Here is a 14,183-nt window from a genome sequence, read left to right on the forward strand (position 1 = left end):
CCCAAACACTTAGGGCAATGCCCGGTCCATCACCCGCAGGTTGGCTGAGTTGAATCAAACTGACCAGTATCAGCCATCAAGCACCACCATCACGATGTTGGCCTTGGCCACCAAAACCTGTATTATCATGTGCTTAATACTTTTTAAAAAAAATGAACCCACATTTGAAATCCAAGTAAATGTAGTTTTTTAAATTTTACATGACTTCAGCAAATGAAAACACTGTCAATTTGCATAAATAGAAGGTATCAGTAAAAGTAAATATATAACTACAAAAATACAGAGTGCTTTTCTGTGGGTGGTACCATCTCAAGTACTCACGTGCCCATAGGATACTCAGGAAACACTGGGATAGACCTAAGAATCATTCCCATTTCTACTCCAAATAACAGCTGGGCAGGGACGAAAGAGTCCCTTGCGTCAAGAAAGACAAGGCTTGGCCACGGGCTAGTCACTTGTGAAGTAGAGCCTTACTTGAAAGTCAGCTCACACTGTGCCAGCAAACAGGGTCCATTAGCACCAAGCTGGTGCTCTGCTTGTTATGCCTGGAAGGTGAGGCAGGTGCTCTAGAAAACCAGCCTGGCAGGGCAGGGGCAGGGGAAGCCTGAACTCTGGTTCCAGTAAGAGCAGCTGACCTGGTCCCCACACACTGGGCCCCTTTCATCAGCGCTGGGGTCTGCTTCATGTGGGACCAGAGGCTGGGGGAGTGATGCCTGAATCCTGACAGCTCACCCCAGCCATCTCACCTGAGAACATCTCACACCAACTCCCACCTCAGGAAAGGGAAAAGTTGAGGCTCTGGATGCCTCGTTCAGTAGCTGTCGGCTTAAAATCATGCGTAAAACTGGTGGACCAGAAAAGATGGCTGCTGCCTCTCTCTGCGTCCGTCAGCGCCTCCTCATGCCCCTTCCCTTTAAATCAGAATGCAAGCCCAGATTTCCCACGGCAGGGTTTTATTCCTCACCACTCGTCATTTTTTTAAACCATCTATCTACCCTCTGATTCTCTGAGCTGGTGTGAGCTCAGGGAAGACAAATGATTTGGCCTGAATAAAATATAATTAAAAAGCTAAATACATCCCTGAGGTGGGGGCAAGTGGGGCTGCCTTATTCTTTTTATATACCCTATGCACCATCCACAACAAACTATACTCTGAATGTCCTTTCTGCCCTTGGACTTTGCTTATGCTGTTCCTTCTTCCTGAAATGCCATTTCTCAGGATCTTACTCATTGTTCTCATATATATAACATCATATATATAATTGGCTATCTATATATACATATATACATACGAGTATGTATGTATATATTATACTCGATTCAAATGTGACCTCCAAGAAGGTTTTATTGACCCCAGACATAGGCATTACTTTCCCCCCTCCTTTTACAGGGACCACTGCTATCACCTCAACTTGGCAATGACTTTATTCCTACTGTAGAGTTCACTCCATCTAGGGTGACCTCTCCTATAAGATAGTATGCTAAGAGAACAGCTCCCAAAATGTCTGTGCTAATCCTGGGAACCTATGACTACACTGGCTTACATGGCAAAAGGGAATTAGGTAGCACATAGAATTAAAGTTGCTAATCAGCTGACTTAAAAATGGGGGATCATCTGGGTGGCCAAGTATAATCACGTAAGTGCTTAAAAGTGGAAGAAGAGGCAGAAGGGTTGGTCAGAGAGATGTGACAGAGGAAAGAGATTTGAAGCATGTGAGGGACTTAACTCACAGAGCTGGCTTTGAAGGTAGAAGAGGGGACCATGAGCCAAGGAATGAGGGCGGCCTCGAGAAACTGGGAACGGTCCTCCGCTGACAGCCAGCAAGGACACGGGGTCTCAGTCCTACAGCCGCAAGAAACTAAATTCTGTGGAGATGTAAACTGGTGCAGCCACTACAGAAAGCAGTATGGAAGTTCCTCAAAAACTTAAAATAGAACTACCATATAATCCAGCAATCCCACTTCTGGGAATACATCCAAAGGAGATGAAAACTGGATCTCAGAGATATCTGCACTCCCATGTTCACTGCAGCATCACCACAATAGCCAAGGTATGTAAACAACCTATGTGTCCATCGATGGATGAATGGATAATGAAGATGTGACACACACACACACACATGCACAGGAATATTATTCAGCTACAAGAAAGGACATCTTGCCATTTGCAACAACATGGGTGGCTCTTGGAGGCATTATGTTAAGTGAGATAAGTCAGAGAAAGACAAATACTGTATAATCTCACTTATATGTGGAATCTTAAAAGGCCAAACTTGTAAAAACAGTAAGTAAAATGGTGGTTGCCAAAGGCTGGGGGCTGGAGGAATAGGCAGAGGCTGGTAGAAGGTACAAACTTTCAGTCCTAAGACAGTAAGTTCTGGGGATCTGACGTACAGCACTGTGACTATAGTTAACGACACTTAGTTTAAGCCACTAAGGTGGGGGCAATTTATTATGGCAGCCATAGGAAACTAATAGCAGACAGAGAGCTCCTTGGGGCTAGGGATCAATTCTTATTCCCTTTGCCCCCTCACGGGGCTTAACCCAAGTAAGGTGACAGACACAAAGAACGTGATGCCTAAAAGGGTGTCATGGATTCCAACCATTCCGTGGCGCCGTTCCTTTCCATGGGCAAGGCTAATACAGATCTGACGATATTGAGCAACAGCGGAGACAGAACTGGCCTTGCAGTTGGGCTATCACTGAATGCCCCCACGCAGCAAAGGATCTTTAGTGGCTTCTCACCTATACACTGTCCTGACTGGCGGTCCAGGTCAAAACCATTCGTGCATTGTTGCTGAAGGAAAGGGGAGAGGAAAAAGGCAAGGTCAGTTTACTTATTTTTGTTTAACTATAAAAATATTACAATGGCATCACAGAAAGTTTGGGAAACGGAGTTAAAGAGGGAAAAAACGTCCATAATACCAACACCTGTTTCATAATAGCTATTTGTCATCCTCCCCCCGCTCCTTTCTGTATATTTTCTTACAATCATTCCACACTTACCATTACTTTTCAAGCTCCTGCACCATTGCTTCCAAACCCCCATTTTTAGCGCATGGTTTCATGCTCTAGTCATGAAAAGCAGTAATAATTGCATTGGATCTGCCAGATGAGGCACGTCCTGTGTTCATCCCTTTTTGGGAATGGATATGACTACTTTTAAGGGCAATCAATTCACTTTGGGTGTTACTAAACCTCACCTTCTCAGCGCCCAGTATGAGTTCTTTGTACCCAAGGAAAACCTGAATGTGAGGTCTGTACGTCAAATGAAAGCTACTCAGTGATGCAGTCAGTTTTCTAAGAAAAGCAGAATTGGGGAAATTCCTCCATTTCAACCTGAGCAAGACAACTACACAAAGATGCTTTCAGAAATAGATAGGTCTCCAACAGTCCCCAAGGGATGTAGGCTTCACGCACAACTTGAGTTACAATTTCATGCATTTAGAAAAATGTCATGGGGGTCGACAGTGGGCCATTCGGGAAGACGCTGGAGCCCAGCATTTTATAGGAATAAGCCAAAGAGGTGTGTTTCTGACTGTGGGAGCTCCACCCCTGGCCTTCCTTGCTGTTTCAGAAGTTCAGCTTCCCTGCGCAGTGGGATGGTTTGTGGAGATGACAGATTTAGCTTGCATTCCTGGGAGTAGGGTCAGGTGTCTTAGAGCCTTGGGGCAAAAGAAACAGAGCACAGAGCCAGGAAGCTGTGCCATAAAGCTCAGGAAACCAGGAGAGCTGGGTTCCAGCCCTGGCTCGCCGACTAATGCCAAGTGCAGGCATTGCAGGGGCACGACCACCCGCAAACACTACAGCACCACCTTTGACTGAACACTGACAATAAGTCACGACCTCCCTCCCGAGGGACAGAAAGGAGGGAGCTTGATCCAATTGTGAGTCTTGGATTAGGAGTCACGACACTGATCCCAGCCCTGACACTAATGAACTACATCACCTGGGGCAAGTCTCAAGGTCTCTGAACCCCAGTTTTAATTTCTGTACAAGGAAGAGCTATATTTAGGTAAACTGTAAAGCCTCTCACACGCCCACAATCCTAGGATTCTAAAATGCATGGCTGGACCCCCTGATTTTCAACACCTTCTAGATAATTAACAAAATAAAAACCTTACCTGTGCATTCCCAGGACTTAGAAGACAGAGAGCCAGAATGGTGACAGTGAGTAACCTGCAGAGGCAAAAAGTTGACATAAATGCCCAAGATACTTCCAGGAGCCAGGTCTGGGGGCAAAATGGATCTCATGCTGCCCATGTGCTTACAATGACGATGCCACCTTGTGCTTATATTGGGGGAGGCCTCCGGAAAGACCAATGGGGACCCCAGATACCCCTACCATCCCAAATAGAATCAGGTCTCTTCTACTGGTTTCATGTGCTGCGATAATACATTAGATGGCATTTCTTTTAAATAAAGGGTTTTGCTGTTTCAAAGAACAAATCTAAAACCCACTGCGGTGGTATTAGCCATGTATTGGCCAGTTGTTTTGATCTTTCCTCTTTACACAGGGAGACTGGCCTGAGTTTTGAACATCTTTATTCTGCAATGGATGCAGAGTGGCTGAACCATCATGTCCTCAAAACGATGAAAGGAAAGTGCAAACATGAAACACTTGGGTTCCACGGAAGGAAGGTGTCACAGGTATGTCACCTAATCCCAGAGCATGCTCCATGCAGGCTCTGAGGGAGAAGAGGAGGGGACCTGGGCAGCCCCATGAAGAAGCACAGCAGGAAAACCTAGGAGGGGTCAAGAAACCGGGGTTCAGGATGGCTCTGCATTCACAAGCCCCCAAACCTCTCTGAGCCTGCGATTTCTACCCTTCATCACCCACAAGCTTCTGTCCAATACAACTGTAGTTGCCAATATGCTTTAAAAATACAAAATCGATACCATCTCACATCCATCAGGACAGTTACAATCAAAAAAGCAGAACACAAAAAGGTGACGGGCAATAACAGGTCCAAATTTCTAGGTGTAAGAAAAGTAAGTCACGGGATGTAATGTACAGCATAGGGAATATAGTCAATAATATTGCGATAGTGTGGTACAGTGTCAGATGGTAGCTGGACTTACCACAGCAATCACTTCTTTAGGTATATAAATGGTAAATAACTATGGTGTACACCTGAAACTGATATGTTGTATGTCAGCTATATTTTTAAATAAAAACTTGCTTTTAAAAAAGCAGAAAACAAGTGTTGGTAAGGATGTGGAGAAATTAGAACCCTTGTGCACTGTTGGTGGGAATGTAAAATAGTGCAGCCACTGGAGGAAAACAGACTGGCAGTTCCTTACAATATTAAAAATATAATTACCATAAGATCCAGCAAACCCACTTCTGGGTATCTACCCAAAGAATTAAAAACAGGGTCTCAAAGAGTTATCGGTGCACCCATGTTAATAGTCGCATTATTCACAATAGCCAGGAGATGGAAGCGATCCAGGCATCCACAGACGGATGAACGGATAAACAAGATGTGATGTCTACATACAATGGAATATTATTCAGGCTTAAAAAGGAATGAAATCCTGACACATGCTACAAATTGGATGAACCTTGAAGACAACATGCTAAGTGAGATAAGCCAGGTACAGAAAGACAAATACTGTACGATTCCACTTATGTGAGGTGTCTACAGCAATCAAAATCATAGAGACAGAAAGCAGAATGGGGGTTGCCAGGGGCTCAGGACAGGAGGAGATGGGGAGTTGTTTAATGGGTATAGAGCTTCAGTTTTGCAAGATGAAAAGAGTTCCAGAGATGGGTTGTACAACAATGTGAATGTACTTAACACCACTGAACTGTACACTCAAAAACGGTTAAGATGGTAAAAAAAAAAAAAAAAAAAAAAAAAATAGCGCCGGCCTGGTGGCTCAGGTGGTTAGAGCACCGTGCTCCTAACACTAAGGTCGCCAGTTCGATTCCCACATGGGCCAGTGAGCTGCGCCCTCTACAGCTAAGATTGTGAACAAAAGCTGGGCTGCCAGGAGCAGCCTGAGGTTGGTACGCAGGCAGCTGAGTGCTGTCGTGAGTGGCCAGCAGCTGGACTGGCGACCAACTGTGTCAGCGGGGGGAGTGGGGGTACGCATGGGCCAGGGAGCTGTGTCCTAAACTACTAGACTGAGAAACAACGGCTTGAACCAGAGTGGGGCAGGGGGAGGTAGAAGAAGGGGGGGGGGAATGGTAAAAAAAAATACAAAAATCTATGCAAATATAGTTTTATTTGGTGCTATTATTATTCAGTTCAACAGGGATTTATTTGAGCAACTACTAACGCAGATGTGGACCCTAGGCAGAAGAGCTACAAAACTATGACCCAATCGCTGCCCTGGAGAGCTGGCTGGGAAGCCACCTGAATTGATAACATCTATATACTTTGCTTAGGGCACTGATAGAAATACCAATTGAGAGCAATGAGAGCCACGCGAAGCCTTCCAGAGAAGGCTTCCTGGAAGAGGTGATCTTGAAGGCTTCATCAGTAGAACAGTGGACCAGGGACATGGTTGGATTCAGTGGCCTATTACTGTCAAATACCCCTCCACTTTATAATCTCTCCCTTCATAAAAAGAGTATTCAGCAGATTACAAAACTCACTCAATCCAGGACACAAGACTCATGTCAATCAGCAGCTGTGGGTACTTGGAGGGCCCCAGAATTAAGGGGACATCCAGAGGGACCAGAACCCTGCTGTGGTGCTAGGAGATGCAAGCCCAATTCCTTCATCTAGTCTCCAATCCAAAGAATAAAGGCTCTGAGCGTCCACAAGTTTTCATTTCATCTAAGTGCCTGCGCGAGCCAGGTTCTGAATGCTGGAGACAGCTCTGACCTTATAAAGCGCAGAGCCAAATCCCAGGGCTTTTTGATAGTTGCCACAGCCAGATTTATATCTGGAAGGAATGAAAGAACAATAACAAATTTATTTTCCAGGCTGTATATTATGAATTTCAATGTTTTCCTGTTTCTTCACATGAAGTTTCCTCTCGGTTAGTTATAAAACCCTGTCTCGTTTATGTTGGAGACAGAACAGGCTGACAGAATACAGTGGACTTCAAGAGTTAGTGGAAAAGGCATGCTAACCCCGTTTCTCCCCCTACTCCCGATTCCCCTGTTCCCTCTGGCGGGAAAGCAATCCCAGGACAGGTCTCTTCTGAGAGGTTCAGCCTCAAACCCAGCCTCCTGGAAGAGCCACAGCTGTGTCCTGGGAGCCAGATAACCTCCAGGCTAATTGAGAGGGTTTTCCAAAAAAGTGAAATAATACACAAGCATGCTGCTCTCACAATGTCACGAACAGTTGCACCTTGTCATGAAAAACTCTAGAAAACTCCAAAAATAAACTAACTTTAGGAATATGGGGTGGGGTTGGGGGGACATTTGATGCTCTTAACGAGTCCCTGGAACTTTCAAACACAGGTGGGTCCACCCACTTTGTACATCACCCTAAACTGTGAGGAAAGCCAGAGAGGCCAACGGAATCCCAGGGCTGTGTATCCCCAATCCAGGATGATATCATTACAGCTTAGTTTTCAGCATATGTGCACGCGCATACATGCATACACACACACACACACACACACACAATCTGTCTAAAGCAGTTACATTTTCAAGAGTCTGCTGGATAAAGACAGCAGATGTGATCTAGATAAAGTTCTCCAAGGTTTAAGGATTACTTGACTAGAACTGCAATTTCCTTAAAGAACAGCAGAACGTTTGCTTACATGTGGTTCCGTCTGAAATCCCCACTTTTCATTAGCTTGAGACTTCTGGGTCGCATGCCCGTGGTGAATCCCACGCATAGGGCAAATCCAGCCCTGGGACGTTCAGCTTGCCCGTTCACTTGTCCAACAGCCGACGCAGCAAAATAATTGCTAGTGAACCAGTAATTGGGCTCCCGAATTTAAATACGTATATAAATTCTTTTAAAAACACTCCACAAATTTGCTGCCCTTTCCGAAAAGAGGAAACAAGCTCGGAGGTTTTTGCAGACCTCTCTCGGAGGCGGACTCCGTATTCTAAAATACCCACTCCCAAAAGAAGGCTTCAAGATGGAAATTACAGAGGCGCAGCTTTTTATAATTAACAATATCATTGCATCACTAGCTAATGCCTTTTCCAATATCCTGACACCGCCTCACTCAGTCCATAGCCATTTTCCACCCATCAGGTTTTCAGGAAGGTTTCCAGACCCTGGAGGGCGAGTCCGGAGGGGAGAACCTACCTTTTAAATCCTGGCATGTCCAAGATGCTGAGCAGGAGAAGCAAAGGGGGAAAGAAGAGGTCGTAGTGCGGGACCCTCGGAGCAGCTCTGAACGCCGGCCTCTTCTGGGCCCGTGGGGCTCGCTGATATTTTATTCCGGGGGCGACAGCGAGTCGCGGAAAGGACAAGGGGGAGAGCCTGGGTCCTCGGAGCCACTGGAGAGCCGACAGTTGAAAGCACCTGGTTTTGCTTAGCCCTCTTCAGTAATTCAGCATTAAACCAATTGGAGGAGGAATGTTAAAAATGAACACTTCATTTTCTAAGTATGTTAAACAATGCAAATGGGGCCTCAGTCTGGACACAGCTGGTTCAGATTACAGCGCTCACCAACTGGCTAGACTCCTCACAACAATCTTGGGGCGTCTGCCAGGACCCAGTGCTCAGCGCTGGGAGGAGAGCCCTCTCCCCGCGCGGAGCAGCCGCACTCGGCTCCCAGCATCTCGGCTGGAGGCGATTGGCGGGCAAGTGCCGGAGGGTGGGGTGCGGGGGGCTGGGAGGGTCTGTTGACCCTTTACTTCCCACCCAGGGAGGACACCCCCGGGCTGGGCGGTCGTGGCCGAGGCGGGGGGCGAGGACCCCGCACACCAGCAGCCCCTGGCATTGGGACACCCAGGAAAGTTAGTCGCCGCTGGGAGAATAACTTGAACTCATGACAAACAGCGCGACAGGGACTAGGACCTTATGATTTATTGGGAAACCAGAACCAGCGAGGCAGAGGCTGGGGGAAAGCGACCGGAGACTCACGATTTTCCAGAAGAAGGGTTGGAGGAGGGCGGAATCTGGCTGCCGCTCACTCAGGACACGAGCTTGTGCAACGCAAACCTTCCCTGGGGCGCTCGCCCCGCCCCGCCCGCAGCCCGTGCTTCTCCCGCACGTTCTTGCTTGAATTAGAAAGTGTCATGTAGCGAATCAACACGCGGCGCACCTTAGCCGTACACAACGTGAGGTGTCGGTTTTATCCCAAGAAAGCTGGAATCAAGTTTCTTACATTAAAAAAGAAAGATGTGTCCCTTGGCTGGAAAGTGATTTTAACAAGAGAAAAGGCGATTTGAAAAGACAAAAGGACAGTCAGGAAAAGCGGGACGATGACAGTAACCTAAAAGCACGCGCTGAGTTCTTTACATTTGTTATATCAGTGGTTTCAACCTTTTTTATTCTTCCTTTTTAAAAACATTGGAACCCTTTTTATCAAATGAAATCTTACCAAAGACACTGTTCTATTAAAGACCAAGTGGGTTGCCAAGAGCCCAGGCGCCTCCCTCCCCACCTGCGTCTTCCCCCTGCCCTTCAACAAACCCCTGCCTACAGCTGTAAAAGCACCGATGAAGTCCTTTCTCCTCACGGAAATGATGGGCAGTAGGAATTATTATCCCCATTAAGAGAGGTTGGGTAACTTCCCTAAGGTCACACAGCTATTCTTTGATGCCGGGGTGACTCCAAAGTCTGCATGGGTGGTAAGTAGGTGGAATAGTGCTGAAGGGGATCAAAGTTTTGCTGCCCTGAAGCTGCCTTTTGGGATATTGATTTTTAAGCTGGTAATTAAGAAAAAACTCAGAAAGAAACTGTACCTGCTCCCACCCCCCTTTCCTGCCTAAGAGATTCAGAGGGAAAGACCTACTTCTATCCTAGGAAGGAAATCCTAGGATATTCTCCTTAGCAGCCTAATTTTAATTGAGGGTGGTGAGTGAGAGGGCGTCTAACAGGCCGATTACTAGCTCTCCCCTGTGTCCCATTGTTTGTGTTGCCTAGCAAAAATTACCTGCCATGTATGTTCCGCTATTCCTCACCTACCTGTAAATCGCCCATTCTCACTTCTGAAATCTATGGCCCCATCCTCTCCCCACCATTTTCTCCACAATGTCATATATACCCAATGTTGCCTGACTGTCTTTGCAATTTTCATGCCTGTGTGAATTCTCCATGCACGTGTATTTGATTTTCTCCTGTTAATCTGTCTCCGTTAATTTGATTATTAGCCCAGCTAGAAGAATGTAGAAGATGGGAGGAAAAGTATTCCTTTTTTCAGCCCCCACAGTATTCTAAAAATACACTCAACAAAGATGGCAGAATGTTGATAGTTGTCGAAATTCAGTGTCCATTTATTCTATTTACTTCATATGTGTTGGAAATTACCCATCATAAAACATTTTTTGTGTCCATTATACTTACGAGGTCGGTCATCACTCCCATTGCTTATAATAACAAAAGATTATAAACAACCTTAACGTCCATCAGTTGGGCACTAACAGGGTTAAATAAGGTAAGGGACTTCCAAAAATGGACTCTTGTGCAACCAATTAAAAAAAGTTAGACACATAAGAGTACATGGATGACTCCGTTTACGAAGAAATCAAAATGGGGTAGTGACTGGGAGGGGCCCCAGGGGCCTTCTGGGTGCTGGTAATATTTTAATTATTGACTGGGTGCCGGTTCCACAGGCTGCGTACACTTAGGATTTATGAAGTCTGGATGTTACACTTTTTTTTTTTTTTAAAGACTGCAACATCTCCCTATGTGCTGATATTGAAGGATTTCCCATATATTTTGTAGGTCCAAATGGTAGACTATTGGTAATTTCATTTAACTCAAACTAATATATTAAGAAGTGTAAAAGCAAGCTGTAGAACTCTCTGTGAAGCATGCCACTATTCAAGAGAAAAAATATGTATACACAAGTTATGCTTGTACGCGTACAGAGAAAACATCTGAAGGATACACGAGAAACTGTTAGCATTGCTCGTCTTCTAGGAAGGAAATTGGGTAGGTGGCTGGGCAAGAGATGTGAGAGGAAAATTTGCTCTTCAGTGCTCACCGTTTGGTAGAATTTGAGTGTTGTACCATGAGCATGTATTACCTATTCAAACTATGAGGTTAATTTAATTGCAAAAAAGGATGCATTCTATTTATGTAGGGCTATTTGGTAGAGTAGTGTCATGCGGAGTGTCATGTGGGGTCTCTGGTCCCGCTCCCCACATAAGAACGCAGGACATGGTGAGGCCAAAAAGGAACACCCACGGAGCCATAGATATGGGAGTCATACCACTATATTCTCACCGGCAGCTGGGCTGGAGACACAGGAAGCAGGAGCCACACAATCTGCAACCCGCCGTCCTAACTGCAATCCGCGCTTGCTAGCTCAGCCACCATCTTCTTGCTAGCCCCCATTTTCTGCTAGCATAGCCACAGCAGTTATATCAGTGGCCAATGGCTCACTTGTTCCAGCTGACGGCCAACTAGCCACAGCTGATGGCCATCCAATCACAGTTGATGGCCATTTACTACCTGAGCCAGCACCTTTCCACGTGAGGCCGAGAGCCTGGAAACTGCACTCCTGGCTCTGTCCCCACAGTAGGGGGAGTTTTAAATGACTTACTCCATTACCTCATTTTTCTATTAAGGTTAATAGGATAAGGAGGGAGAGAAAAATCAATGTGCCTGTTTTCTACATGAGCAAATTGAGGACCCTGAAAGCAAATCTGTCTGGGGCCCCGTCTTTGACCAGAAAATGTTTCCATCTTAAAACTGTAGGATTTGAATAAGAGGGATTAGGGCTACATATATAACAGTCCAAATTCCAGCCAAAACCAAGTCCATTGGATTCTGGAGCTCTCATTCTTTCCAGTTTACTGAGCCTGTGTCAACAAAAGTTATCTGCACAAATCTAACGCCAGCCGGAGTCCCCAATCTGGGGTGTGGTAAAGGAGGAACAGTTTGCAAATCTAGGAGATGCAGCCTTCAGTGGAAACTGAAAGCGGGCTCTGCAGAGACCAAGTGGAGGCTGCTTTGTATAGAGAAAGTCCTGCCTTAGGCCTTAGTCGCTGATGGGTCCATTTTTATGCAATGAGGAATCCAAATTTGCAGTCTGATTGGTCCAAATAGCACTGTCCTAATTGGTTGTCATAGAGTTGTTCTGATTGGTCAGTAAAGATGCAAATGGAGATATAGCTGTGCAGTTCCAACTGGATGGGCAGGTCTCTGTCCTATTGGCTGAAAGATGATGCCTGGAACTTTTTGATAAGGGTGAGCTCAGATGGCTGAACACAGGGCAGGAGGCTGGCAGCTCAGTCTGTGGTTTTCCCCTGAAATGCAGAGTTCATGAGAGGCCTCCACCAGCAAGAGCTGCTAGACTAGTGAAGAACTTGAGCCCATTTAACCACAATGAGTTCTTCTTGGAAGGTATATTCCTTCTCAGGGTCAACATTTGCTTTCTCTGACTTCCTGCCTATACGTGTCCATGTGTCACTCAGCTCCTCACCACCTAGTCCCACTTTCATCCTCTGACATCTGGCCGTATCACCACCATTCTCCCAAATGATGCTCCTAAGTTTCCTAGTGTTCTCATGGCCAAACATAATGTCCTCCATCTTTAATCATTCCTTTGTCTCTTTGAAGAACTTGCCCATTGATAATCCATCTTCTCCTCTTGTGTCCAGGACTTTAAGTTTTCTGGTTTTCTCACTCTGACTGCATTTTCTCCAGCCTCTTTTCTTTCTCCTCCTCCCTAGCCAGAGTCCCCCAAATTGGATCCAGCCTCTCCACTCTTTCTCACTACCCTCCTGTCCTAGGAATAGTCACTCGTCCTACACATGTTATGGGACATGGGTGCCATAAACTGTCAGCATTGTGCAGATGGCTCTCCAATAAATCCCTTTCATCAGCCCTAACTTCTTTCTCTGCAGACCCAAATATTTAGCTCCTTAGGAGTTATTTCGCCAAATCCATTTCCTCTCCCAACTTACCAGGCACCAAGTCACTGTAATTCGTTCATTCCCTGTGAACCAATGAAAAAGTCAAAAGGATTCCACTCCAGTAGTGATTCTTGGTTTGGGGTTTTGAGTGGTGGTGGTGGTGATGTGTGCGTATGTTTTAATAGAAATAGCACAATGGTTATGTTTCGTGATAAAATATGTGTTCTGACATCCTATTCTGTAGGTTGATAGTCTAGGGCTAATATGACAGCTCTGTCCCTTTAAGGTAGCAGAGATTCAAGCTCCTTCTATCTTGTTGCCTAGCAATGTCTAGGATGTTGACCTACTCTACATGGTCCAAAATGGCACACCACCATGACACCTATATTTCAGAAAGCAGGATATAAGTTGATAGCTGCACCTAGCTGCAAGGGACCCTGGGAGATGTAGCCTGTGTTCTGAGAGGTCATCAACCTACTTAGCTAAACGTCTGGAGTTTACTTAGTGTGACAGCAGAAAACGAACATCAGCGGACAAGCAGTAAACTCTGCCGGAAACCCTAAGGAACATCAATTATCTCTCGACTTTCTTTACCCATTTTTATTTCTACAGTGATTTTTCCATTGTCAACTATGTTGTAAACATTTCTTTCAGTTTGTCTTTTACCTTGTCATCTAATGGCATTTTTGGAAATGCATACAGTTTACATTTCTGTATATTTCGATGTCTTAATCCCATCCTTCATGGTTTCTGCTTTCTGTGTGTTGCTTATGTTAAACATATAATGGCCTTTAAAAATATTGGTTCTATTTCTCTGGAGAACCCTGACAAATACAGCACCCTAAGCAACTTTTTAACCTTGCAGAGCTTCAGGTTTTCAGCTATAATGGGGGCAAAAAGAATACCACGGTGTTATAAAGGCAATAGAGTTCATAAAGCACCTAGCAGGTGCCAGCGCACAGTAGGCCCTCAATATAGGTTAGGAAACTTTCTGTCTTTTATTTTTACCATGAGTCACTAATGGGTCAAGAGTACAAGTGGGTGTGTCTGGGCCTAGGTACCCCCGCCAGTCTTGGGAATGTTAAAAAAGGACATTGCCGGGAGGAGGAGACTGTCAAGTCTTAAACCTTAGACATTACATTTACTGTAACCCCCCTAGTTTTACAAATGTGAAAACTAAGGCCCAGAGAAACTGACTTACCCAAGATCGATATAATTAGAGGCAGAACAG

At 45.4% G+C, this 14,183-nt stretch overlaps 1 protein-coding gene across 2 annotated transcripts in view; it reads right to left on the minus strand.

Annotated features, from left to right (window-relative positions):
- FBLN5 (fibulin 5) overlaps positions 1-8,614 on the minus strand; it is a 70,771-nt gene extending 62,157 nt beyond the window's left edge. Inside the window, exons 1-3 of one of the 2 annotated variants that reach the window (XM_019745227.3) lie at positions 8,226-8,614; positions 4,125-4,179; positions 2,746-2,797 (exon numbers count right to left, since the gene is read on the minus strand). In XM_019745227.3, the coding sequence (XP_019600786.1) occupies positions 2,746-2,797; positions 4,125-4,179; positions 8,226-8,242 (124 nt within the window). In that variant the 5' untranslated portion in view covers positions 8,243-8,614. Of the gene's footprint in view, positions 1-2,745; positions 2,798-4,124; positions 4,180-7,725; positions 8,050-8,225 lie in introns of those variants that run through there. The other variant, XM_019745225.3, reaches the window with a different exon arrangement.
- Between the last annotated feature and the right edge of the window lie 5,569 nt (positions 8,615-14,183).

Source organism: Rhinolophus sinicus, chromosome 3, assembly GCF_057876585.1.
Source record: "Rhinolophus sinicus isolate RSI-liver-muscle chromosome 3, RSI-T2T, whole genome shotgun sequence".
NCBI lineage: Eukaryota > Metazoa > Chordata > Mammalia > Chiroptera > Rhinolophidae > Rhinolophus > Rhinolophus sinicus.